A 27,500-nucleotide genomic window follows, 5' to 3' on the forward strand; every position below is an offset into this window, starting at 1 on the left:
TTGCTCCACCTGGATCATTTTTATCACTTAAAAAGTAAAATCACAATTATGATCAGATTCTTATTGTTTCAAGGATATTAACTTGCACTTGACTTTTGATTGGAGCTCACACTCACCCATTTGTCACCTTTATAACTTAATCACTACAGTTATGAAGCTGCACCTTATCATCCAAAATCCATTGGGACCATACTGAGTCCAGAGCATTGGTGCTGTTGAGGCAGTCTCCTGGGCTATTGGCCACAATGCTTGACATGTCCCCACTCCAACACAGGACACTCGGATGACTCAATCATCCCAGGAAGCTGTGACTCATTTTGCCGACCTCAGAAGGATGACTGACTGAGTCAACCCCACCTGGTATTAATTAAACGGGAAAGCAGGATATGAACTCAGGACTCAAGGATCCAGATATGATCTTCAAGCCAGATTAGATCTGTGACGAGCTCGAGGTACCATGTAAACCTGCACAAACCTGTTTCAGGGTCAGGTTGTCAGCGACTAAACAGTCTCCCCACCAGGTTTTCTGGTGAGGAGGGTGTAAAGATATGGACACCCAGCAGCGTTAAAAAGCAAAACCTGTCAAAGGGCGGAGAGGCTCCTTGTGAGCCAACTGCCATCCATTTCTAGTGCCAAACTGTGTCTGCGGATGTCCTCCTGCAGTTGGGTTACTTTTCGGGGGGGGGGGACATTGGTGGCAGGATTTGCACTCTGGCCAACGTAAAACACTTCATTCCACAAAACACACAAATGTAGGAGGATCTGAAAACCCACTCCATGGGAGTACCTCCTGTGCTGCTGCTCTCCGCAGGGCAGCTCACCGGATGACGGGATTGGGGCAAAGCCTTCAGGACCCCAATTCCATGATGATAGGAGGAAAACCACGGGGTAAACCTCCAGGGTCAGATTGCTGTAGTGAGTGGCGGAGTGGTGCTGAGATGTCGTCCACCAGACAGCAGTCTCTTTGGGTTAACTTGAGGTGGTCCCTTCCCTTTGGGGTGGGTGTCTGGAATGTCATTTCTTGAAGAGAGGATGATCACTTGTCTCTATTATCAACTGAGCTCAAGCATTTGAACATAGATATTGTCGCACTCTCTGAGGTTTGGAGACTGGACAGTGACGACATCATGGCGGGTGGTTACACATACTCTTGGTCTGGTCGCTCTGATGGTTACCATGCCCAAGAGTTACTTTCGCTCTGTCCAACTAGAACGGGCACTCGTAGAGCGCATACCTTCGCCGCAGCCACTAGTTTGAACATGGCATGAGAGTGAAATGAGGAACTAAAATTCCACGTAATCTGCTCGGGAATTTCACAAATTTAAAGTCCATGATCCGGATTTTGTGAAAGGATTTTGTTATTAGAACTATTACGATTATGACAATTTTAGGTGATTCGTTGTCCCGAGTGCCGAACTCTGGAGCATGTATGGTCGGATTCGGTCGAATGTCACTGACCACGCAGACACGACCTGGATCAAGTAGATCATGTTTTCAAATCCGAGCGATGACAAAAACGTCATTTTAATTGGCGTCTAATTAAACAAGAAAGTAAAACTCCTTTTACTAAACCATGAGCGAAGCTATGTGCATTTCAAACTTTTCCAAGTCTCCTTAATGAAAATTTGTTGTATTTTACTTAGTAACTAAGTTTGGTAGGGCCCTTATGGCCCTTGTTGCATCAACAGACACACAGTTTAGAGACAGAGATATATTCTAGTTATTACCTTTGTATTAAGTTGTCCACAACGCATCTCAATACAAATATGCATTTCGTGACCCCCATGACCTTTGACCCACAACCGCTACCTCGGGTGACAATAGTACTATACCTTGTGTCATTTCAGAAGATGGGGAATTGAACACTGAACAATTTGGAGTTCATTTGATGTAAATCAGAAACATATTAACCGTTTTCATCATGAAAAAACGATGTTGACCTTTTTGTGACCTTGACCTTTGATCCGATCGCTCCCAAAATCTAATGGATTTGTCCTTTCGTGATGCCAAACAAATCCAAAACAATTAAAGCCTCTCTGCATTTTGTTTTTTTGCGTTAAGTTGTCCACAACGCTTTCCGATATAAATATGAATTTGTGTGACCCCCTTGACCTTTGACCCCCAACCGCTGCCTTGGGTGACAAAAGTACTATACCATGTGTCATATTGGAGGATGGGGAATTTAATTTTGAACATTTTGGAGTTAATTTGCTGTAAATCAAAACAAAATTGACAATTTAATCGAGAAAAAACGATTTTGACCTTTTTGTGACCTTGACCTTAACCTTTGATCCGATCGCTCCCAAAATCTAATCGATTTGTCCTCTCGTGATGCCAAACACATCCACAAAATTTCATGACAATCTGCGAAGTGGTTTTTGTGTAATGTTGTCCACAACGCTTCCCAATCAAAAACTCCATTTTAGTGACCCCCTTGACCTTTGACTTCCACAGACTAACTAGGGTTGCAAACACTATACCATACGCTATATCAGTGGATCAGGATTTGAATGCTGAACATTTTGGACTTAATTTGATGTAACTCGGAACAAAATTGACACTTTAATCGCAAAAAAACGATTTTGACCTTTTTGTGACCTTGACCTTAACCTTTGATCAGATCGCTCCCAAAATCTAATCGATTTGTCCTCTCGTGATGCCAAACACATCCACAAAATTTCATGACAATCTGCGAAGTGGTTTTTGCGTAATGTTGTCCACGACGCTGCCCAATGAAAAATGCTTTGTGGTGACCCCTTGACCTTTGACCCCCAACCGCTACTTAGGGTAATTACGCCACACTTTCATGTGGCATAGCCTAGAATTTACAATTGAAGTAATGAACATTTTGGTGTTGGTTTTATCTCGTTCGGATAAAAATTGACCGCGTTATGACGAAAAAACGATTATGACCTTTTCGTGACCGTGACCTTGACCTTTAATCCGATTGCTCCCAAAAGCTTCGCCTGGCGTCCTTGAGTAACTGCACATCATCTCTGAAAATTTCATGCAAATCGGTCCAGCAGTTTTTGCGCAATGTTGTCCGCACACATATTTACCAATAAATAAATACACAGGGGTCAATACAATACCTTCGTCAAACGAAGTTTGCGAAGGTAATAAGCTGATTCCAATGATAAAGTCAAGGAGTGTATTATGAGATGAAGGATTCATCACTCCTTGGGTGTCGTTTCCCTGGTCTCTGCATGTGCTCCGACTGAGGCGAGTGATCTCACCGTGAAGGATGCAATCTATACCATGCTCGAGTCTATGGTTGATCAGTGCCCCAGGGGGGATACTCTTCTCATCTTGGGGGATTTAAATGCGTCAACTGGAACCGATAGGGATGGTTATGAGACATGTGTTGGTCCCTATGGGTCTGGAACTGTGAACCAGAATAGCACTAACTTCCTTGACTTTGCAAGAAGTCATGGAATTAGGGTAGATGGTTCATGGTTTCAGCACCCACAGGTTCCTCGTTAGACTGGGTATTCCAATGCTGGTGGTGTGGCAAAGGAGGTTTACCATCTGCTCGTTGATGGTAGCTGAAGGACAGCCTCCAAGACCACCATCCTTGCTGTTGCTGGTGGATGTCTTGGAACTCACCGTCAGGCGAAGAAGAATTTGGTCTCTCAAGTGACACTGGATACTATTCACCAGAGTCACAGGGCCAGGCTTAATGGCAGAGCTGAGCTGTTCAGGGAGCTGAGGCATAAAACTGAACGTGCGCTAAGCCTGAACAAAGAGGCTGATGTGCAAGGAATCTAAGAAGGGGTAGAGCAGCAGCTGTGGTCAAGTGATTCTCGTCCTGCTTTCAGGGGAATTCGCGCATTGCATTCCACCTTCATTCATGGAAACCACAGGATGCGGTGAACTGGTTGAAACAGGGTAAAGCTCCAGGGATCTGTGGCATCCATGTTGAACTTCTCAAAGCTGGTGGAAATGCTGCACTCGTGTCGTTGCTTGCAGTTCTGTGCTCTGCCTGGAACACAGGCATCATCCCAACTGACTGGAAGAGGGGCCTTGTTGTCCCTCTTTGCAAAGGGAAGGGTGATCGCCAGGACTGCAACAATTACCAAGGGGTGACGCTTCTCTCAGTGGCGGGCAAGGTCTTTGCTCGGATAATTCTTGATAGGGTTCGCCACCATCTGCTTGAGCACCAGCGTCCAGAGCAGTCAGACTTTATACCAAAGAGGTCAACGATTGACCGTATCTTTGCTCTTCGGTTCCTCACTGAACACAGGCAAGAGTTTCAGCATGGACTGCTTGCAGCTTATGTTGATCTCTGCAAAGCATTTGATGCAGTGAATGAGGGTGCCCTATGGAGGATTCTTGGTCTTCGTCGGGTGCCACGAAAAATGATCAATCTGATGTCTGAACTTTACTCTGGTACTGAGAGTGCTGTGAGATGTGGTGATTCCACCTCAAACAAATTTCCAGTTGTTACTGGATTTTGTCAGGGGTGTCTATTGGCCGCTACATTTTTAGCATTTGTATGCAATGGATTCTGGGGAGGATGTTGGAGAGATCAAGCTGCAGTGCATCGTTTGGGAATGTCAAGATCTCTGACCTTGATTTCGCAGATGATGCAGTCATCTTTGCGGAGACTGGATATTCTTTTGGAGGCCCTCAAGGTGCTGAATGAGGAGTCTCAGCCACTGGGATTATGGGTTTCCTGGGTCAAAACTAAGATTCAGGCTTTCAATGACTTAATGGATGCTGCTATCTTGTCTCTACCTGCTTGTGGTGAGGATGTTGAGGTCACAGAGAGATTCACTCACCTTGGCAGTGATATTCATGTCTCTGCTGGCTGTGAGGCAGAGGTCAATGGACGTCTGGGTCGGGCCTGGGGAGTCATGGATTCACTGGATCATGTGGTGCAGTGCTACTGGTACCTGTGGAGGAGGACAAAAGTCTGAGTCTTCGGGTCCTTGGTGCTTCCAGTCTTGCTCTATGGATGTGAGACTTTGACTCTGACCAGGGTTCTGAGATGGAGACTTCATTCCTTTGGTACCAGGTCTCTTTGTGGAATCATTGGCTATCACTTGTGGGACTGTGCCCAATGAGTAGTTACTGAGAGAGACTCAAATGAGATTTGTTACCTGCAACTTAATTACTTAAGTTCCTGGTATCTTCTGAGAATCCTTGGCTATCGCTGGTCAGACTTTGTGTCCACCGATGGGTTGCTGAGAGAGATTCAAATGAGATTTGTTACCTGCATAGTCCGTGAGCATCAGCTGCGGCTGTATGGACATGCGGCTCGTTTTCCTGATGCTGATCCTGCTCACCAGATTCTCTCAGCGATGGAGCCTCATGAGTGGAGGAGGCCATTGGGTGGACCACATGCTTCGTGATTGCAGCAGGTTGATCAGCATCTCAAGGAGATGGGGATGGACCAGGCATCTGCCTCGGGGATGGCCAGACGGAGGCCCCTGGAGTACCAGTGGAAAGTGGACACAGTGAGGCTCTGCTCTGGTGCATGTTCCCATCCCTGACTTGGGGTCCCAAGCCCACCACCTTGACCATTAAGCCAACTAGGATCGCCAGCCCACCACCCTAACAGTTAAGGCAACACCAGGACCTAACCATGATGCTGTAATTTGTGATTTTTTTTAGACTCCAAGAGATATACTGAACCAGCAGTATTTCCAATATGTCATAACAAGCAGGGTCACAAGCAGGGTTTCTTGTTCTACCTTCTCAAAAAGCAGAAAAAAATTGACATGAAAAAAAATAGAAAAACCTCACATCACTGAGCTCATCCTGCCTTTTACATCTTCTTTTCTCATTATTTGCCCTTTTTCTCTTCAATGCTACTTTATTTTTCCATTATTTCCAGAACAAATTGTTTCTTACAATCAAATAATCTTTTTAATGACACTTAAATGTGTTTCATCTCCCTTTATAGAATGAAGAACTAGTCCTGTTGGTGAAGGCTAGTGCCGAACTGCATCAGCAGACAGGGAGAACAACACATGAAATGAACAACACATTGGTTGGGGGATGCTAACTGCCATGTGAAGCAATGAGAAGCTGATATTCCGAGCCTTAACTCTTCGTCAGAACACATAAGAGGTTGTTTCAAGGGCATTCATTGTTCCAAAGCCACAACTGTAAATTTCTACTATATATATATATATATAGATAGATACAAACAAACACGACATAATAGTGACAGAAGCTTTTCGTGCTGCACTCTTCAGGGTAAAAGTCGCAGCAAGTGAAGGAGGAAGTGAATGTGTGTGCTTGAAACGCAAGTCTCAATAAGATAGACGCTGATTGGTTCAACCATAATGACGTCACGGTTAATCCAAACGCCCATTGGTCGGCTCATCATCTTCACCTCGAGCTCCCATTGGCTGGAGCAGAGATCATCGCTGATTGATGTTTGCAATCGCATCCTGGAAAGAGGGGGATGGGTTTCCCCTAAGGTCCATTCACCATTTGTTACCGTACTTCCCTTGATCTTTCCATGCTGAAGGAGACAAAGATCGTACAAATTCCTTTTGACCACATAGTATTGGATCAGTGGTAAGGATGAAGTTTGCTTCCAACATATGGAAATGAAACGAGCTCCGACCTCGGCTCAATATCCTGAACATATCTGCATTGTACTGGTCTGCACAGATAGGGTTGGTAACCAGGTGCTGTGCAATGGCAGATGAAGCAGGTGCAGTGGCCGGTGGTTGCTGGATATTTCTACCTGCTCGCACTGGTTGTGTTCTAACCCTCACAATCTTTGTTCAAATCTCCAAAGGGACGTGTTGTTTGATCCGATCAGCCAATCTTAGTGTTGTGTGGCCCACGTACCGAGCTTCACATCAACACTTAAACTCATAAATAACATTGCTGGTTTGTGAGGTGGGAAGCACATCCTTGTTGACTGACGTCAGAAAACGTCGAGAGGTAAAGATTACTTGGGGTTGCACAGCCAGAAACGTGTTGGACACAATATGTTTGATTTGTACTTCAAACCTTCGTGGTGATTGCCCTTTCCAGGGCATCCTGATATAGACTGGACATTTGTCTGGACCAATCTTCCGATCTCTTGTCGTGTTTAGAAACTTGTGCGGGTATCTCTTAACTATATGCTCAGGATAACCATTCTCACCGAGAAAATTGATGATTCTGTCAATTTCAGCAGGAAGATTACAAGGTGAACAAATCCTCTGTGCTCTGTTAACCAGCATATTCCATCCATTAAGACCATACTCTGTGCAGAGCGTTGGTGCCGCCGAAGCAGTCTCCTTGGCTATTGGGAACAATCCTGGATGGGTCGCCACTCCGACACAGTATACCAGCTTGCTGGCACTCATTTTGCCGACCTCGGAAGGATGACAGGCAGAGTCAACCCCACCTGGTGTTAATTCAATATCTGAGCGGGATTTGAACTCGGGACCCTAGGATCCCAAGCCCACTACCTTAACCATTAAGCCAACACCAGGCATAACCAGCATATTGATCAAGGTAATTTTGTTTCTCGTGGAGCTGTAGGAGTCCCAGCGAGTATACTGCCCTGTGAAAGTCAGCTTCCAGTAGACGGATGTTGTGAAAACAAGGTTGGATCTATCAACCAACACGTCAAAAATCGGTAACGTGTTTGACGATTCCAGCTCCGTGGTAAACTTCAGCGCCGGATGGAGGGTGTCGAGCCAGGCCTGGAAATTGTCACATGCCGTCCGAGACTCAAACAAGGCAAAAATGTCATCAACATACCGATAGTATACGATGGGGGAATCGACCCCTTGCCGACCAGTAAGTTTCTGCATTTCGTGATAGCCGACAAAGATATTTGCAAGTGCTGGGCCGACTGGAGAACCCATGGCCACACCGTCCGTTTGAACATACATCATGTTGTTAAACCTGAATTCCACCTCCCTTGTTGCTGTGTTCATTAATTCAACGAAGACGTGTTCCAAGATCATCGGTTGTTCCAGATCGGTGTGATACAGCAAATGTGCGCATATCTCAATCGTCTCCGTCAATGGTGCATTCGTGAACAAGATTTTAATATCAAAGGATGCCATGTGGTTGTGCTCACTTGTCGGTGTTTTAGCTCTAAATGATTCTGCAAATGTGAAGGAATCATTAACCACGAAATGAGAAAGTGAATCCAATACTGGTTGCAGGACCTCTCCCAACCACTTGGCAAGTTCATGTTGTGCTGATCACACCATGTACAGTCTCCGTCTTGGAGGGATATTCTCCTTGTGAATCTTCGGCAGGACGTACATTCTTGGACGTTGGGCTCCAACAGGTTTAATTCTGTCGGACACCTCATTTGATAGTTCTCCACGTTTGAGAAGCTGCAACAGTCGTTTGACGATCTGACCTTCCACCTGAGGCGTGCGATCATGTTGCGTTACACCGCCCAGGTGTTTAAATTTGGTTTCGTCTTTCTGAATGTCCATCATTTTGTCGATGTAATCAATCTTATTCATGAATACCACTCCGGTGCCTTTATCCGGTTTGCAGATGTGAATGGCAGCATTCCTCCTGAGTCCATATATATATATATATATATATATATATATATATATATATATATATATATATATATATATATATATATATATATATATATATATATATATATATATATATATTTGCGAATCTGGAAGCCATGATCACACTCAACATTCAGGTCCGTCAGCTCAGATACTTCGGTAAGTATGTGTTTTATAGATAGCTTCCTTTCCCTTGTCTGAAGGGTAAATCAATGTAAATGCGCTGCAATTTGTTTTGGTAGTTAGGATTTCTTGTCAATTCAACTACAACAACAGCTGTGGCCCACTCCAGCTCGGATTAAAACAAGAAGAAAAAAACCCTCAGACCCATTGGGACCAACACAAGTCCCATAACCATCCCTATCAATTCCAGTTGATGCATTGAAATCCCTCAAGATGAGAAAAGTATCTCACCTGGGACATTGATCAACCACAGACACGAGTGTGGCATAGAATGCATTTTTCAGGGTGAGATCACTCACCTCAGTCGGTGCACATACAGAGACCAGGAAAACAAAAACCAAGGAGTGACGAATCCTCTGTCTTATAATTTGCTCGTTGACCTGTATTACCTAAATTTATCATTGGAGTCAGCCTATTGGACACAGCTACAGCAACTCCTTGGGCATGGTAACTATCATTGGTAGCTGACAGATATGATAGTTCATATTTGTGAAGTGCAAACCTTGGATTGCAGTCATTAGAGAATGGACTGGATTTGGCACCATGAACAACATATGCACACTAAAGGGAAGGAAACCCAAAGGGGTGCATATGCTTCAATTTTACAGACCAGTCCATCCTGCAGAGATAGCCTGGTATTGGCTTAGTGGTTAGGGTGGCGGCTTGGGATCCCAGGGTCCTGAGTTCAAGCTCCATTGGCTGCTGAATTAACACCAGGGGGTTGACTCAGCCTGTCATCCTTCCGAGGTCGGCGAAATGAGTACCAGTGTACTGGTACCGGTGTATGCCCCGGTTATAATGGGTGTACCATATCCCTGTGTGTCATAAGAGGCGACCAGGGTTGGCGTCAGGAAGGGCATCCGGCCATAAAAAAAAAAACATTGCCTCAAGAAAAAGCCCAACCCCTGCACAGCAGGGAAAAATGGCTGTAAAAACGGTCATTTTTTTTTTAGTCCATCCTACAGAGAGAACATCCACATACACCTGTTTCAGACTTGTTGCCCCTCTTCTGCATGCAGCACAAGTTCTGGAAAAGCTGCAGAAAAGCTGTACAGCATAGGTTTTGCCTAACTAAAAAACAAGCAGTCATAGACTGGTACTTCCGAAATCGTCAACTTGACCTCTGACCTTGTCTAATAAAAGCTGTCTCTCGAGAAGGTAGCGACACAAACCAGAAGTGTCTACGATGATTCTGTACCAAACCATCAAAAATCGAATATTTGACCTCACTGTGACCTTGACCTTTGACCGATTTTGACCAAAATCTAATCAGCACTAGCCATCACCCTCCTGAATCATGTGGTGTAATTTGACATTGGTAACTTCTTCCGTTCTCGAGTTATCGTGCCTACAAACAAACACACAAACACAAACACACAAACATACAAACAGAGGACGGATGTCATCAATATACTAAGTAAAAAGTCATGAAAAATCACTCATAGAGTGACAACTTGGCAAAACGGAATGGCACTCCATAAAGAACAAACCACTGCCAGGCTGAATAATTCACATTTTGTTTGCCACTGATAGGTCGGATCTGATTCCGGACCTCAACCAAAATCAAATCAGCTTGTTCTTGTCAGCTATCCAACTCTTCCACCTTGCTTTGTCACAATTCGTCCACAACTTTTAGAGATAACATGCTTTGTATAGTATTTGTCCCCATCTTCCAATGGTGAAGAATCACTTGAACTTGACAAATTTTCAAATCTGGATAGGGATTCATATCTTCACCAAAATTGAAAAAATTAGTCTTTGGCACACACCCAACCTGTCAATCAAGTTTCACCCAAATCCGTCCTCAACTTTTTGAAATATCATGCAATATCATTTTTCTCCCCATCTCTCAATGGTGAAGAATCAGTTAAAAATTAAATAAGTCTTGTATCCAGATCTGTATTTGGATCTTCACCAAAATTGAATCCATTCTTGCGAGTGGCACTCCAACATGTCCACCAAGTTTCATGTGAATCCATCCATAACCTTTTGAGATATTGTGTGATATATCGATTTTGGCCCTATCTCTCAGTGGTGAAGAATCACTTAAAACATTCTTAGATCCGGATCTGAATTCAGATTTTCACCAAAATTTAGCGTTGCCATCCTTGGCCGGTCACCTTCACTCCAAAAATTTTGAAATGATTGCTTGAAAACTGTGGCCAAAAATCGTGTGACAAACAAACAGAAAAATAGACAGACAAATGCTACAGATCAACATACTTGGCAAAAAAATTTCACCAAATCATGATACTTGTTCTTTTGGTTAGTTTTCACAGATTAGTATGACTTCAATTTCATTAGTTGTGTTTCTGTATTATGAGGCAGTCGTCCTTTTTTTGGATGTCTACTCATTCTCTCTCTCCTGAGATGAATAATGTTTACCAAAAAGATCATTCAAAATGGCTATTGATTACCTGTGCATCTGCCAAGCGATTGAAATCGGGGTACAGGTAGTACTTGATACCATCGATGGCATTTGGCAGGGTAACTCCACGCACAAGCAAGATGAGGAGCATCAGGAGAGGAAAGTTTGCTGTAAAATAGACAATCTGGCATGCCAGTTATGTTAAAGGATAAGTTAAATGCATTAAATAATAATTACACCACACCTTCTGAAATTATGACAATTTTTGATTAAATATATTAATTACATTTCTGCGATACCAATTACTTTGTGGCATTCTAGGGAACAGATGGACAAGAGACAGAAAGAAACATGTTTGATGTGTTTTGAATTCCTATCTAAATGTTTCAGATGAAAGCTCATGATGTTGCGATCTGAGGTTGAATTGTAAACAAATAGATGTCACGGTGTGTGTGTGTGTGTGTGTGTGTGTGTGTGTGTGTGTGTGTGTGTGTGTGTGTGTGTGTGTGTGTGTGTGTGTGTGTGTGTGTGTGTGTGTGTGTGTGTGTCAGAGTGTCTCCTCCATAACTCCAAAACCATGAAACATAGCAGCCTGAAACTTTGCATACATCCCAAGAAAACTCCAAGTAAGTGCATGACTGGAAATTTGGTGTTTGGATTAATTAAAACATCCTTTTTGAAGATAATTAACAACTTATTTCATTATATCCTTTGTCAGGCGCATTCTCTGTCACTTTGCTGTCTGGGGTCTTCTTAATGGGGTCACTGGGGTCTAAAGTTGCCATGTTTTTTGGCCTGCTCAACCATGCCTTGACTTGGAACAGGCTGCAGTGATTTCTTAACGGAAAAGTTTTTTTCACTTTCCTCAATCATATTATCGAATGCGTGTTCATCGTAGCTACAAATCGCTGGGTACATTGTAATGCTTATAAAAGCCTGGAGACGGCAGTGTTTGTGGCTTTATTTCATTTCCGCATATGCGATAACCTCGAGAATCCTTTAAACTAAGCTGAATTACAAAATTTAAGGTCCAGAATTGAACTTTAAGCAGTTCTGAATCCTAAAAAAAGTGTTCATTCGTCCAATTTGGAAATATTTGACATTTCGGGTGTCTGGGAGGTGTATGTTAAACATGATGGTTCAGCGATTGCTAATCGCGTGCAAAGCGAGCCACTTCTTATCAACCGTTTCGTTGGAGTGCTTATGCCACTTGGCGAGCACTCTACAATATTCACACTGGCATTGAATACTATATATAGTGATCGACTTCAACAAAGTTCAGGGGCCACTTGCGTGTGTTGTTAGCCACATGTTGTTATGTGGTGCAACAGGCGGTGGTTGGCTCATTGAAAATGTGAAATTTTATTTTCCATGATGTTTTCCCTTTTTGTTCTTCCATTATATGACCCGTCACTTTAGCAGAGAAAAATAAAAATTAAAAGTTTCATTTTTTAAAGTTTTTTTCAACTGTTTCGTGAATTGCGAGGTGAAGCCACTTGGCATGTGTTCTTCAAGTTTCAATTGCGATACCGTGGTTCTATACCAGATGTAAGAAGGCAAAATAAATTATATGATCACAATGAGAAAAAAATATTTTCAGTTGTGTCGTAAGGAATTGCCACATGATGGCAGGAAGCCAAAAGGTATGCATGCTCATGATGTGGAGCCTGGATTTGAATCCCAACCCAGCTATTATATAATCTGTCATCCTGGTGTTTCACAAGCAGAATGATTCATCAATGTCTGTCATTTCTTGGATGGATGATAAACTTGGTGTCACATCTGCTGTAATCCCTCAACACTATCCTTCCCAACTCTACCCCCTCTCTCCCACACCTCTCCCTCTTTCCGACCCTGATCTCTCTTTCTCTCTCTTTCTCTCTCTCTCTCTCCCTCTCTATCTTTTGATCTCTCTCCCAACTCTCCCCCTGGTTCCCCACCCTTCCCCCTGTTGAGGGGACTGGAGCATGTACAAATAAGATGCAGAGTGAGCAGACCGGGAGAGTGCAAAATTCGCTGCATGCAGGCAGACCTTTTCCAGGAAGATAGATGTTCCAGGAAGATAGATGATAGATAGAACAGGAAGATAGATAGGAAGAAGATAGATGATGGGTTTTAAATGTTCCTGCCCCACATCTCTTCCAGTTCCGGGTTCCGGTCTTCACTTGCAGTTCTGGGTTTTTAACGGGTCATGGCTGCTTCTCTCAGGGGTCTCTGCCAACTTTCTGAAAGTTAAGTTTCCGGTCATTACATGTCACATTTTAACTATATATATATATATATATATATATATATATATATATATATATATATATATATATATATATATATATATATATATATATATATATATATATATATATATTCTAACCTACATGTTTACTATGTGTTCCTAGTTCGGTTTTGTTTCAAAAATCATGTTACTTTGTGATTTTTCATCGACCTTGTTTTATCAGTTTTCTTGAGGCCTATCCGTCTGTCCCGTCTAGGTGTACGATTGTTTTTATTTGTATTCTCTCCATATTACCATCAATTCCTATTTTCCCCATTTATCCCATTGCCCCCCCCCCCCACCTATCCCTCCCAACTACACCCTCTGTTTCTTGTCTTAAATTAAGAAGAAAAAAAGCAACAACCCTTTCTCCCTCCATACCCACGAGTACCGATCCTTCTTCTACTTCTTCTCCTTCTTTTTCTTCTCCTCCTCCTTCCTCCTGCTGGCACACCATCTTCCTTCTATTTGAACTGACCCACTCTCACCATTACCTTCATGATTTCTTCCGACAACCCTCCACTCCCTAATCTTAGCTAATCTTCAAAAATCCATCAAAAAAATAAAATTTTTGTTGCACCCTTTCGAACGAAGAACACACCTCCCAAAACCACGTGTCTCTCTCTACCCTCTTCCTGGTACTTTTCATTGATGCATCAGCTTCAATCTGCGTTTACCGATCCAATTTCACCATGCACCTCCACGATTTTACCTCAACCTTTCCTTTTCCGAATCTTACACAATCCTTATTTAAAATAAATACAATAAATAAATAAATTCACTTGTGACTACACACTTACTGTAACCATGTGCTTCTGCTGGATCTGCTTCTATCCATTGTGTTTACTGATCCAAATTCACCATTCCCCTCATGTTTTTTTTCTTCAACCTTTCCTTTACCTAATCTTATGCAATCTTTACCAAAAACAAAAATATAAAAAATAATAAATAAAAACAGTCTCTTACAATGCTTCATCTTCCTCTTTCACAAACATGATTCTCATGACTGTATCATAATTCACGACTCTTTTTCTATTTCAAGAGACTGCTCTCAATTCCAACTTTCCTTCATACCTTGTGTAACAAGTCCAACTGTTACAGCGTTTCTTCTCTCCATTCTCTTAATTCGCCTTTATTGCATCCCTCAAGATATGTCTTCAGTTGCATTTCTGAACTAAAAATTTCAAAAACCCCAGTTTGCTGTGAGTGTTCGCATTCCATCAATCATCCTTTTTTTTCAACTTCAGTGCCAATTCACCCCTCTCAAAGCAACCATCACACTCTTCCCCCTCCAAGCTTCCCTCTCACCTTTCTCAAAAACTCCCCACTCACCCTTCATCCTCAACTCTCCCCACTCAACCTTCTCCCTCCATTCACTCCATTTCTCACCCTTTTCAAAGTCCCCCCCCCCCACCCCTCACGTCCACAAAACTGCCTCTTCCCCTGCTTTCTCTCTCCTCCATCTCATCACTCCAAATCCTCAAATCCTCAACTGCCTTCTGCCGCCGATCTTATCACTCCCTACTGTAACTCAACCCAGCACCACAGAGCTTTTTCTCCTCCTCATCCACCCCCCTCGCCTCGCTCTTCTGCAATCCCCCACACTCTTTCAACAACTCTCCTTACCTCCCCCCCCTCCTGCATTGTCCTACCCCCTCCCCTCCACCCAAAGCCTCCTCCCCTCTCTCTTCATAAACAGTGTGACCTCAAATATCCAGGCCATCATACAAACCTGACAGATCTTTCCATACAGGTTGCCACTGACAAACCAGACATTATCTGCCAAACAGAAACTTTCCTCCTTTAAGACGTATCTGACTCAGTAATATCTCTCCCTGGTTACTCCATCCTCCGATATGACAGACCTGAGCCTTGTCCTGGTGGAGGAATTGCTCTCTTCATTAAAGACTCAATTCCTCATTCTCCATGCACTGCCCTCATTCCCCCACACTCCCAGGAATACCTCTGTCTACGGCTTCCCCTCCACGCCAACCTCGTGTGTGTGTGTGTGTGTGTGTGTGTGTGTGTGTGTGTGTGTGTGTGTGTGTGTGTGTGTGTGTGTGTGTGTGTGTGTGTGTGTGTGTGTGTGTGTGTGTGTGTGTGTATATATATATATATATATATATATATATATATATATATATACATATATATATATATATATATATATATATATATATATATATATATATATATATATGCTGTACCATCCACTAAACAGTGATGACTACTTTTACACCTCACTATCCAAAAACATCGACCAACTTCTATCTTCTCATCCGGACTCTCTCTTTCTCACATGTGGTGACTTCAATTGTCATCATGCCAGTTGGCTAGGTGTGGGTACCTCTCTCACCTGTCATGGCACTTCAGAAAAAGCTTTCTGTGACTCAAAGGGACTGACTCAATCAGTCAACTTCCCACCTGGATCTCAACCAATGGTACTCCAGCTCTTCTGGATCTGATTTTGACAAATTTCACTGAAAATGTCTGCTGGTCTTCCTCCGCTCCAATTGGTTCTTCTGGCCATGGGCTTGTCAAAGTGGACATCTCTCTGGCTGTTATCGGTGAACCACCTCACCGCCGCTGAGTCTGGGATTTCACTCAAGCCGACTGGCAGGGTCTCCAAGCAGCTATCAAACTTCTAGACTAGTCTCCCATCACTACTTTCTCCAATATCAACTCATCCTGGGAATTCTTTCCAAGAAACTTGCTCTCCCTCATGCACAGATTTATCCCCTCTCTTCTTCAATTGTCCTATCTTTTCTCCCGTCCATGGTTCACTGAAACCTGTGGTGAGGCAGTTGGCCTGAAACAACTTGCCTTTGCCTCATGGAAAGCAAACCCAACTGAAGGAAATCTCAGTTCCTTCCACAAAGCTCGGAACAAGTGTGTATCTACTCTCAGGAGAGCCAGAAAACAACATCTTTTTCATCTCAAGTCTGAACTCTCAAACCTCTCTCCCTCCTCAAAATCCTGGTGGTGTCTAATCAAATTTGTTTCTGGTGTATGTTCCCCCTCCATCCCCTCCCTTAGCTCAAATGGCCACACTGCTGACACCACACATGAAAGGGATAAATGCCGAAACTCGATGTTTGCATCGAAATCTTATGTCCAAAACCCATCGCTTTCTGTACACACCTTACCCAGTTGCACCCAACTGTCCATGGACTCTGTGTCCTTTTCTCCTGACAAGGTGGAGAGCTTGCTGTGAAACCTCGACTCAGATTTTGCAACCGGTCCAGACGGCATCAGCCCACGTGTCCTAAAAATCTGCTCCACTGCTCTTGCTCACCCTGTCTCTGTTCTATTCACCCTCTCATTTGCTCAAGGTCATCTGCCATCTGCTTGGAAATCAAAAAACATTACCGCTCTGCATAAAAAAGGTGCAAAAACAGATCCCTGCAACTACAGACCAATCAGACTTCTCCCAATCCTCAACAAGGTAATGGAATCCATCATCGCTTCAGACATTAAATCCTTACTCTTCTCCAATGGCTTGATTTCCGATCATCAATTTAGTTTCAGACCAGGTCACGCTAACCCGGATATGCTGCTTCTGCACTCCCCACAATGGATGGAGGTCCTCAATGCCAGATATGAAATCAGAGCCAAATACCTGGACATATCGTATGCTTTTGACATGGTCTGGCACCCTGCCCTACTCACCAACCTCTCTTCCTATGGTATCCAAGGCCATCTCCACTCATGGCTAGCAGACTTCCTCTCCTGTCGCAGTCAACGTGTGGCCCTAAATGGAGTTCTTTCATCCCCTCTTCCTGTCCAGGCCGGAGTTCCTCAAGGCAGCGTTCTGGGCCGTGTTCTTTTTCTGGTTTTCATCAATGAAATGAAGTCCTTTCTTTCAAGCTTCTGGGTCTCACTATCTGCCATGATCTTTCCTGGGAAAGCCACATTTCCAACCTGGCCACCAAAAGCCAGTCGCTGACTGGGAATCCTCCGTCGTGCAAAGTCCTTCCTCGGCCCACCTGAGCTCCTGACCACATACAAAGCTTTCGTCTGCACCCTGATGGAGTACTGTTTTCCCCTCTGGGCTGGTGCTCCTGCCTCCCACCTTTCTTGGTTTCACGCCGTGGAAAGCAAGGTATTTCGAATGACTGGCATCTCCCGCAATGAGGCCGAGTCTTTGGGCCTCTCACTCTCTCACCGCAGGTTGGTTGGTGGTCTTTCTGTCTTCTACCATCTCCTCTCCGGTCTTGCCCTCCCCCCCCCCTGCTCTCTCTCTGCGATTTGTCCCCACCACATTTCCGCAGGGCGCTCAACGTTCGCCAACAACCCCCTTCTGGTAAAACTACCAAAATAACGAATCATTGCTCACCTTCACTGTTTCATTCCTCGTGTTTTTCCCCGCCTTTGGAATAAACTACCTCACTCTGTTCAATCCCATTTTTCCCTCCAGGCCTTCAAAACAGCTGTTCACCACCACCTCTTAATGTCCCCCATCCAAATCCTCGATCTTTTCTACCCCCGATAATCCACCCCAAACCCACCTCCTTCAAATTCCATGCTTTCTTTCCTGAAAGTCGTTGTAATGTCCATCTTGAATACCCCGTGTTCCTCGCCCCCATCCCTCTCCCTTCCACAGACCTCTTAAAGTCTCTGTTCCCCACTGTTTTGTCCTTCCCACTCCCTCCCCTCTTGTCTCATGCCCCTCTTGCTGTGCATTGTGTGTTAGCTCTCATACGAGCCTCGACAATGCATACAAAAAAAACACAAACAGACAGACAGACAAACAAATGTACCCAAACCCAATGCCCTTTCCTTCAGCGACAGTAATAAAGAACATAAAATCCCTGCACTGACCCAAGCACATCTGGGCTTGGTGAAAGGCGAGCTGATGCTCAATCAGTAAAGCAGGTGGGTATGCAACAAGGCTGTGAAGACCAATGAAAATTTGGTCCATCGGACCAACGGGCCCACTTGTGAATGACAAAAAGACACTTTTACACAAACAGTATAAAAGGAAGAAAAATGTGGCAGCACACCGAAGACAAAGGTATATTGTGCAGATAAAATGGGTGTTTTCATCCTCACATTGATCATTCACCAAACATTTCCGAAAACAAATATATAGGATATGAAAACAGCCCCAAAAAGCAGCCAAATATTGTTCAACTTTACATGAATCGGGTGTATACCTTTCCACTGATCTTCACCCCCTTGAATAAGGACAACCACAAAAGGATCCACACTGCCAGCAGGCAGAGCATTAAATCCCACTTCAGCTCACCAACCTCGTCAATTCCTCCTGACATGTTCAGAACCTTCCTCCTGCACACCGGGAAAGAGACCGTCTCAAGTATGCAAGAAAGATGTACTTGACCAATTTTCTACTTATAGGTGTTATCAATTGAAAGTTAACGAAGGTATGATCGCCACTCTCGTACTCCAACAAAGGGGAAAAGGATGAAACGTCAATGGTTGTCATAACTTTGCTTCTCACAGCAGTTCACATACCTTTGCTTCTGTGGTATGGGGAGTTACATGAGTATTAATAAATGCATGATGAACCAGAACTGACGAGGTAGAACCGAGAGTGACGTCAGAGAGCTGTGGAGTAAGGGCAGCAGGAGACGCCATTAAAAACGGTTGAGCTGAAGAACCTACACGTGGCTGACTTTCCTACACAACAACTTCCCAGGACGATTAGCATACCCTTGCTTCCCATGATGGTTAACACACCTTCGCCAACATTTAGTTGATGAAACCTGTAGTCTAAACTGCCTGCCGACGCAGAACACCAGCCTTGACAAAGTCTTGTTGGCCTATTCTTCCATTTCACAATGCGTTGTGCTTCCATGACTGTAGTTTATTTGATCAAAAAAGTTGACAATGCATTTACTGATGATTCAAGTTCAGTCCTGTTATGTTAAGTATGATAATTTAAAAAGTTTGTCAAATTGCCCCCATCCCTTTTTCCACCATCCCCAGCCCTTCGGTCATCACAGATGGGTTTTTTTTCCTTTGACAACAGCTTTAGCCATTTTCAGAGATGACTATGGTGTTTTGGTGTTAGGGAGTTCAATGAAGGATTGATGTTGGAAGGAATAAGCAGGGAGCGGCAGGAGGAAGGTAGATAACGGATAGATGTGCTTTGGCGGAGGTGATATTAAAGCCTATTTGAATCAAATTATGATTCTCTGGTGGTGAAGAATATTATATAATGGCCACCAATGAGGTTTATGAAGATACCGTCTATGGTAAAAATTTATTGTTGAGTGAATGTATAATGAGTGCTTTTTCTCCAAATATATTTTCCAGTGATATCCTTAGTAATGTCCAGGGTGACCCCAAAAACCCCAGAACTATTTAATACTTGCAACTATAATCCATCGCTGAGTCATAAGAAAGAGAGGAGGGAGAAAGCGAGACTGAGGAGGGGAGGGGAGCGATAAGGGGAGGGCAAGGTAAGGCAGCGTGAGGGGACAGCAAAGTAAAGCAATGTGAGGGTAGGGTCCGTCCGGTCAAAACCACCATCCGGACACATCCATAGATAATCACCATCCGGACGACAGGTATAATAAGGGGGGGAGCGAGGAGCTATGGAGACCGAGGAGGGGTGGGGGAGTGAGAAGGTGTGGGAGAAGGGAAGGCAGCATGAAGGGAGGGAAAATAAAGGGGAAGGGAGGGGGGAAGGCAGCATATGGGGAGGGCAAGTTAAGGCAGTGTGAGGGGAGGGTCCATCCATAAATAATCACCATCCAGACACGTATGGAGATAACCACCATCCTGGCATACCCGCCATCCAGATATGTTCGGACACAGAGAGAGAGAGAGAGAGAGAGAGAGAGAGAGAGAGAGAGAGAGAGAGAGAGAGAGAGAGAGAGAGAGAGAGAGAGACGGGTGTAGAAGATAGATAGGGGTGGAGGGAGCGACAGAGGGAGAGGGAAGAGAGATGGGAAGGGGGAGGGGAAAGGTGAGGGGAAGAGAGGGGGATGGGGATTCAGGCAGATGTAACGTCCAGTTTAACGGCACACACATTGATGAATCACCCTGCCTGTGAAACACCGAGAGGACAGTTAAAAGCTGGATCAGGATTCGAACCAGAGCAAGCATGCGTACCTCTTGGCTTTCCAGCCATGATGTGGCGATTCATTACTTCATAACAACTGAAAACATTTTTCACTCATTGTGATGATGTAATATATTTTGCGTTCCTACCTCCGGCATCGAACCGCGGTATCGCATTGAAGCTTGAAGGACACGTGTCAAGTAACTTCACCCAGCACTCCACAAAACGGTTGAAGAAACTTTAAAAAATGAAACATTTAATTTTAATTTGTATTTATCTATGCCAAAGTGACAAGTCCATATAATGGAAGATCGCACAAAAAGGGGAAACATTGTGTAAAATAAAATTTCACGTTTTCAGCGAGCCAGCCACTGCCTGTTGCATCACAGAACAACACGTGGCCAACAAAGGCGAGTGGCCCCTGACCTTTGTTCAAGTCGATCGATATTCAGTATTCAGTGACAGTGCAAATATTGTAGAGTGCTCGCCAAGTGGCTAAAGCACTCAAGGAAGCATTCCAATGGAATGGTTGATAAGGAACGGCTGGCTTGGCAAGTAATGATTTGTCATATTAAACATCTCCCGGAGATGTCAAAGCAATGTCCGAATTAGGCAAATGAACACTTTTTTTTTAGGAGTCAGAACTGCTGCTAAGTTCAATTCTGGAGCTTAAATTATGTAATTCGGCTTAGTTTAAGAGATTATTGAGGTTATGGCATGTGCGGAAATGAAATAAAGCTACAAACACTGGCGTCTCCGGTCGTTTATAAGAATTGCGATGTATCCAGCGATTCGTATCAATGATGAACAGAAATTTCGATAATATGATTGAGGAAAGCAAAAATAAAACTTTTCTCATTAAGAAATCGTTGCGGCCCATTCCAAGTCAAGGCATGGTTGAGCAGGCCAAACAAAAGGTGAATTGTCCCCAGCAAGGTAACCGAGGGTGCCTTAAGATGTCAGTGAGGTGACTGAGGATGTGCCTGATAAAGGATATAATTAAATAAGTCCATTAATTACCTTCTAAAGGGGTGTTTTAATTAACCCAAACACCCAATTTTCAGTCAGACATTTCCTTGGAGTTCCCATCGTATGCATGCAAAGTTTCAGGCTACTAGGTTTCATAGTTTTGGAGTTATGGAGGAGACACACTGACAAACACACACAGACATTTATTCGTATAGATAAAATCCTTATTTATCCTTGAGATAGCCCCAATAATCTGGCGGCGCAATAGTTCTGGTGATCATGGAGTCCATTCAACAGCAAGTCTTCGACTGATGACTGTCAGAAAAGTGCATGTTAAACCAGTTCATTGAATAATTTGAAGTGTGGGGAGCGGTACCATCCTGTTGAAACCATTGCGTCTAACTCGTAAACTCCCTAAGCCCTCCAAAATTTCCGAAGAAATTGGATGTAACGTTTTGTATTGACAGTCACTGCCTTGCCTGTGTCGTCTTCAAACCAGAAAGGACTGAAGATTCCATGTTTACTGATGGCGACCCAGGCAGTGTATTTTCCTGAATTGAGTGGTGGCTCTCGAGCATTAATGGCGGGGGTTTGGGGGTGGGGTGGAGGTGGAAGGAACGGCGGGGCTGTTGTTCATGGTTCAAGGGTATGTTTTAGGTTCAGGGTGGGGGGAGCACCCATTGTGTTCTTTCTCTGTGAATGTGTATTGTATAGCGCTGCTCCTGGTATGGTTTGGTATTACAAGTCATCCTGTTGTTCTGGGGAAATTTATGTGTCTATAAGGACAGGTCCTTTGCTAGTTGAATAAATTCCCAAATGGAGGCTTAGAAAAGCAGAACTAAATCACCTTGATGTGTTTGTTATACATGTATGACATAAAATGTGACAATTATAATTGATATTATCAGAGGTGTGGTGCAGCACACCGGAACAGCGCTTTGGCACCTCAGTCTATCCAACGCGAAGCTTGGCTCTGAAACAGTTTTTTTGTTTTTTTTAATTCCCACTTTCACGATCGGATGAGTTAGTGTGCTTTCATCAGTTTCATTGCCAAATATTTGGGGTCAAAACTTGTCCCGAAGCTTGGGTGTGTCGATACATTCGACACTTTGTCTCGGGAGTGACATGATAACAATACAGATTTTTAGGCAACACAGCCATGTATGAATTGCCGAATACAGCATGGTATAAGTGAGACAAACTTTCTAACATTTTCTATCCAGATTTAGTGAATTATCTTTTGTTGACAAAAAGTATGGAAAACTTTGGACGCTTCCAACCAGTTTACGTCTGGGTGGATCAGTGATGTGTCTGTTCTCGTGAAAAATCTGAATGGCTATGACGTTGTATGAGCAAAGGTAGGCCTATAATACATCAATGACAGACTCATGTTGGCAGAGCAGACAAGCATGACATTATACAGTACATGATAACATCATGGTTACATGCTCTTCCATCTCCTTCAACACTATCGGATGTTTATCTGGCCTCAAAGCTTTATCTTCTTTCATCAACTCCAAGAAAGACACCAACTAATGTGAAAACAACGAAATAACTAATTCAGGCAGACAGGATACCTGGCTTAATGTCCATCTGAGGGATGGCACACACCTCCCTGCCACTGATGACTTTCCCTGCCTGTGAAACATCTGGATGACAGTTTGTAGCAAACCCAGGTGAGATACATCAGAGGGGAATGTACGTACTTTTCGGCCATCTTGTCAGCCATTACCATGTTGTCCGAAATAAAAAAGTTCTCTTTATTTCAATACATAGTTGGTTATAGAGTAGAATAACTTAACTGATCTGACATTTTAAAAAAAAAAATGGAATTCTGAATTGAGATCAAGTGGGTGTGAGTGGGGTTTTTTTTTTTTTTTAATCTATCACTCATTTTGGGGATTCAAATGGTATAGTGTCATATTAAAATAAAACTTGATGTGATGGAAGTTTGGCAATGACGTCACGGCCGAAATGTTTTGCAGAGCTAAGGTACTTCAAAATTTGGCATTTCACCACTGGATCTTATAATGATGACGTCATCGGTGACGTGGCGTGGCAGGCATATTGAATCAAAAATGAAACCTTATCCAATCGATGCGAAACACTTTCGTGTTATCAGCTACACAGTTTGAGTTCGGGTGTAAAAAAAAAAAACATTGGCGTCATCGGTCACGTATTCTGGCAACCATGTTGGATTGAAGGAAAACATTTAAAATTCCTTTTATCTGAAACCGCTTACCCAATCAATGCAAAACTTTAAATATGTGATCCAATCAATGCAAAAGGGAATACAACCCAAGAAGAATACACGTTTGATACCAATTGTCATGGGTCATGTGTCCGAACAAAGTGGAGCAGCTTGTGCCCTGGCATCACTGCTCACAGTTATTTCAGTGTGTGTTTAGTTATAATTTATCTTACCCTATTACCTGTTTCTTGCACTGCATGTCTTTAATATATGGTTGGGAATGACATGGTGCCATTTGAAGTGCATGAATATTTTGAAACAACTTTCTGTAGTGTGCATATAGTAGCTCATATTCTGTTTTCATTAAAAAATCCCCCAGCTGCTAGCCTCTCATGCGAACTGTGGTGATGGTATTGGTCTTCAATTTGCTTCATGAGGTTCAAAAGTCTGGTGTTGGCTTAATGGTGAGGGCGGCTGGTTGGCTTAAGACATTGGAGTCTTAAGCTCAAGCCCTATCATTCTGTTGAATTAACACCAGGTGCGTTTACTCAACCTGCCTTCCTGAGTACCAGTGGAGGTTGGTGAAATGAGTACCAGTGTCGGGGCAACAGGGGGCATTGTATCAGCTTTATAGCTGTGCCCACAGAAAATGTTGCAGTCAAGCAGCTACAGGCTGCATATGAATCTATACAAATATAAGGCAATGTGTGTATGTGTGTGTGTCCTCCATAACTCCAAAACCATCAAACCTCGCAGCCTAAAACTTTGCAAGCATACTAAAACAAGCTCCAAGGAAGTGCAAGTGTGAAAATTGGGTGTTTGAGTTAATTAAAACACTCCTTTTGATGATATCCTTCATCAGGTGATCCTTGGCCACCTCGTTGTCTGGGGTCTTAAAGGCGTTTCCTGGGTAACCTCGCTGGGGTCTGAAGCCACCATGTTTTTTGGCCTGCTCAACCATGCCTTGACTTGTAACAGGCCACAACGACTTCCGAACGATAAAGTATTTTTTTTTAACTTTCCTCACTCATATTATCGAATGCCTTTTCATTATAGGCATGAATCGCAATGTTTATAAACGCCCGGAGACGTCAGCGTTTGTTGTTTTATTTCATTTTTACACATGCGATCGCCATGAATATCTCTTACACCAAGGAGAAATGCAAAATTTAAGCTCCAGAATCGAACTTGCAAGCAGTTCTGACTCCTAGAAAAGTCTTCATTTGTCTGTGGCTTGGTTCCTGCTCTGTCCTCAGTCACTCTCAGCGAGTGGTTCCTGCTCTGTGCTCCGTCACCCTGAGCGACTTGTTCCTGCTCTGTGCTCCGCCAACCTGAGCGAGTGGTTCTCTTAAATAACACCAGATTTCCAAGCCATTTGCCACATTAACGTGTTTTCTTAATTACTGAACCAATTTTTTGTCCACCCGTCCACACACAGCTGTTTATAAAGAATAACAAGTCTGAAGACGACAGTGGTTTCCGAGCAGTATTTGACGATGTAGATTGTTTCAGAAGTCAAGGATGAGACAATGTGATAATGTTTGACCAAGTTATAAAAATGATCAACATGATATGGTACGAGTATGCCTGGTGTTGGCTTAATGGTTAGGGTGGTGGGCTTAGGATCCGAGTATCCTGAGTTCAAATCCCACTCAGCTGTTGAATTAATACCACGTGGGGTTGACTCTGCCTGTCATCCTTCCGAGGTCGGCAAAATGAGTGCCAGCATGCTGGTATCCTGTGTCGGAGTGGCGACCCGTCCAGGATTGTACCCAATCGCCAAGGAGACTGCTTCGGCAGCACCAACGCTCTGCACAGAGTATGGTCCCAGTGGTGGTGGTGGTGGTACGAGTGACGGGTTATTAGCTGCAAAATGTCGAAAACCCGGTTTCGTTCAACAACTTAAAAAATTTGACCTTTGCATAACCTTTAAAGGTAATAAAACAATGTTGTGGACATTAAAATAAGGAAACAGGATACGTGCTATAGCTTATTGGAGTTAGTTCGTCGAAGAAGTCGAAAACCCGGTTCGATTCCCACAACTTTGAAAATTTGACCTTTGTGAACTTTAAAGGTCAAAGGTCAAGGATTATGACCTTTGGTGCAAAACTTCCTCTGGAACATTCCAGGAACAATATAAGGTCATATAGGCCATATGGCATTTCGCACTCCTCGGATTATCCATACTTTGATGAAATCAGCATAAAAATAAACTTGAAGGGGGCGCCACGGGCAAGGCGTTCGAGATAGAGCAAAATGGTCTCAAGACTTAAGGTGGGGAATGACCTCAAGATTATGCATAAAAATATTGTCATCCTCGCTCTCAAAGTTTGGGCGGTCGTATGATTTTTATGTCAAAATTCACAATTTTCTAAGTTCATGAACTTGTGACCTTGACGTTGGGACAAAAATGAAAAATCGAGCTCCGTGGGGCTATGCAGGTGTCATTGGGCTAAGCAAATACTGAAACCCCTGCCAGGTTCGACAAACCACCTCAGAGATGTAACTTGAAATCGGCTACCCCCTAAAAACACACGTTTTTGGGGCGTGGCTCTGCCCATAATGGGAGCAGCATGCCCATTCTCAGGAAAACACAACTAGATCATGATATAAACCTCCCACCCAAATTTTATCAGGATCGGATCAAAACCCACAGAGCTATGTTCGGGACAGACAGTCAGGCAGACACACCCATAACGAATATAGTAGTCACTTACTGACTCGTGAACCAACAAGTCTGGAGACTGCGATGGTTCACGAGCAATGTACACGGTTCGCCTTTTTTATTTTTTGACCTTCGAGGGGACGCCACGGGCAAACTGGCGGGAATCGGGAAAAACGTAAATGATGAAAGTTGTAGTACTCGAAGAGCACTACTTGCATACCAACTTTCATTCGAAACAGTTTAAAACCCGAGGAGCTCGTTGCCCAATTTATTGATTTAGTTGACATTTTCTAAGTTGGTGACCTTGTGAACTTGGGACGAAAATGAAAAAAAATCGAGCTCCGTGGGGCTATGCAGGTACCATTGGGCTAACCAAAAACCGAAACCCCTGCCAGATTCGACAAACCCCCTTGGAGAAGATGCAAATTGAAACCGGCTACCCCCTAAAAACATGTTTTTTGGGCGTGGCTCTGCCCATAATGGGCACAGCATGCCCATTCTCCAGAAAACACAACTAGATCATGATACAAACCTCGTACCCTAATTTTATCAAGATCAGATCAAAACCCACGGAGCTATGCTCAGGACAGACAGACAGGCAGACACATACACATACACACCCATAACGAATATAGTGGTGACTTACTGACTCGTGAACCAATATTTGGAACATATCCTTGAGACTTCTATGTAAATGCAACGTTTTTTTTCGGTGAAAGCTATTCAAGTTTTGTGGGTTGCACATAGTAAGTACTATAGATAATAATCACACTGACTACAACCAGCCGAGTCCCGAAAAATTGCCGATATCGGCCAAGTGTGTGTGTGTGTGTGTGTGTGTGTGTGTGTGTGTGTGTGTGTGTGTGTGTGTGTGTGTGTGTGTGTGTGTGTGTGTGTGTGTGCGTGTTGTTCATAACATATTGTTGTAGAGCCGGGTGTCGGCAGCAAGCATGACCGCCAGGTGGAGCAGTAGAGTCAGCTCCACCGAACACCCGGAATCTAGATCGTGCTTCTTGGAGAACTCTGAAAGGCATGGGTCCCTTACAGGACCGTGAATCGCCAATAATTCGGCCGTGTGGAATAGGGTTAATTAACAACTTCAATATACCTAAGTATCCACGTGGCAAAGCTACCGGGGAAATCACACCCTCGGCAGGCCTCGAGCGGAACAAGACGTTACCGTGCTTGAACCGTGTGTAACCAGAGCGGATGGTTACCAGGACCCATTGGACCAAATGCACAATTTGCCACTTCCCAATTTCCCAACATGCACCGTGCTAAGCCAATGAAAAACACAGAAACGAGCTGATACATT

The 27,500-nt window shown here is 43.6% G+C and overlaps 1 protein-coding gene across 7 annotated transcripts in view; it reads right to left on the reverse strand.

Annotated features, from left to right (window-relative positions):
- LOC147008728 (sodium- and chloride-dependent taurine transporter-like) overlaps positions 1 to 27,500 on the reverse strand; it is a 173,642-nt gene that overhangs the window by 109,328 nt on the left and 36,814 nt on the right. For all 7 annotated transcript variants that reach the window (XR_015053321.1, XM_085864250.1, XM_085864247.1 and 4 more), the window contains exons 4-5: positions 18,487 to 18,619; positions 11,108 to 11,242 (exon numbers count right to left, since the gene is read on the reverse strand). Coding sequence is in view for 6 of the 7 variants with exons in the window: in XM_085864250.1 (XP_085720376.1) it covers positions 11,108 to 11,242; positions 18,487 to 18,619 (268 nt within the window). In the remaining variant the exon portion in view is untranslated. The remainder of the gene's footprint in view (positions 1 to 11,107; positions 11,243 to 18,486; positions 18,620 to 27,500) is intronic.

Source organism: Eptatretus burgeri, chromosome 18 (genome assembly GCF_056783735.1).
Source record: "Eptatretus burgeri isolate ZD-2024b chromosome 18, Ebu_testis_v1, whole genome shotgun sequence".
NCBI classification, from domain to species: domain Eukaryota; kingdom Metazoa; phylum Chordata; class Myxini; order Myxiniformes; family Myxinidae; genus Eptatretus; species Eptatretus burgeri.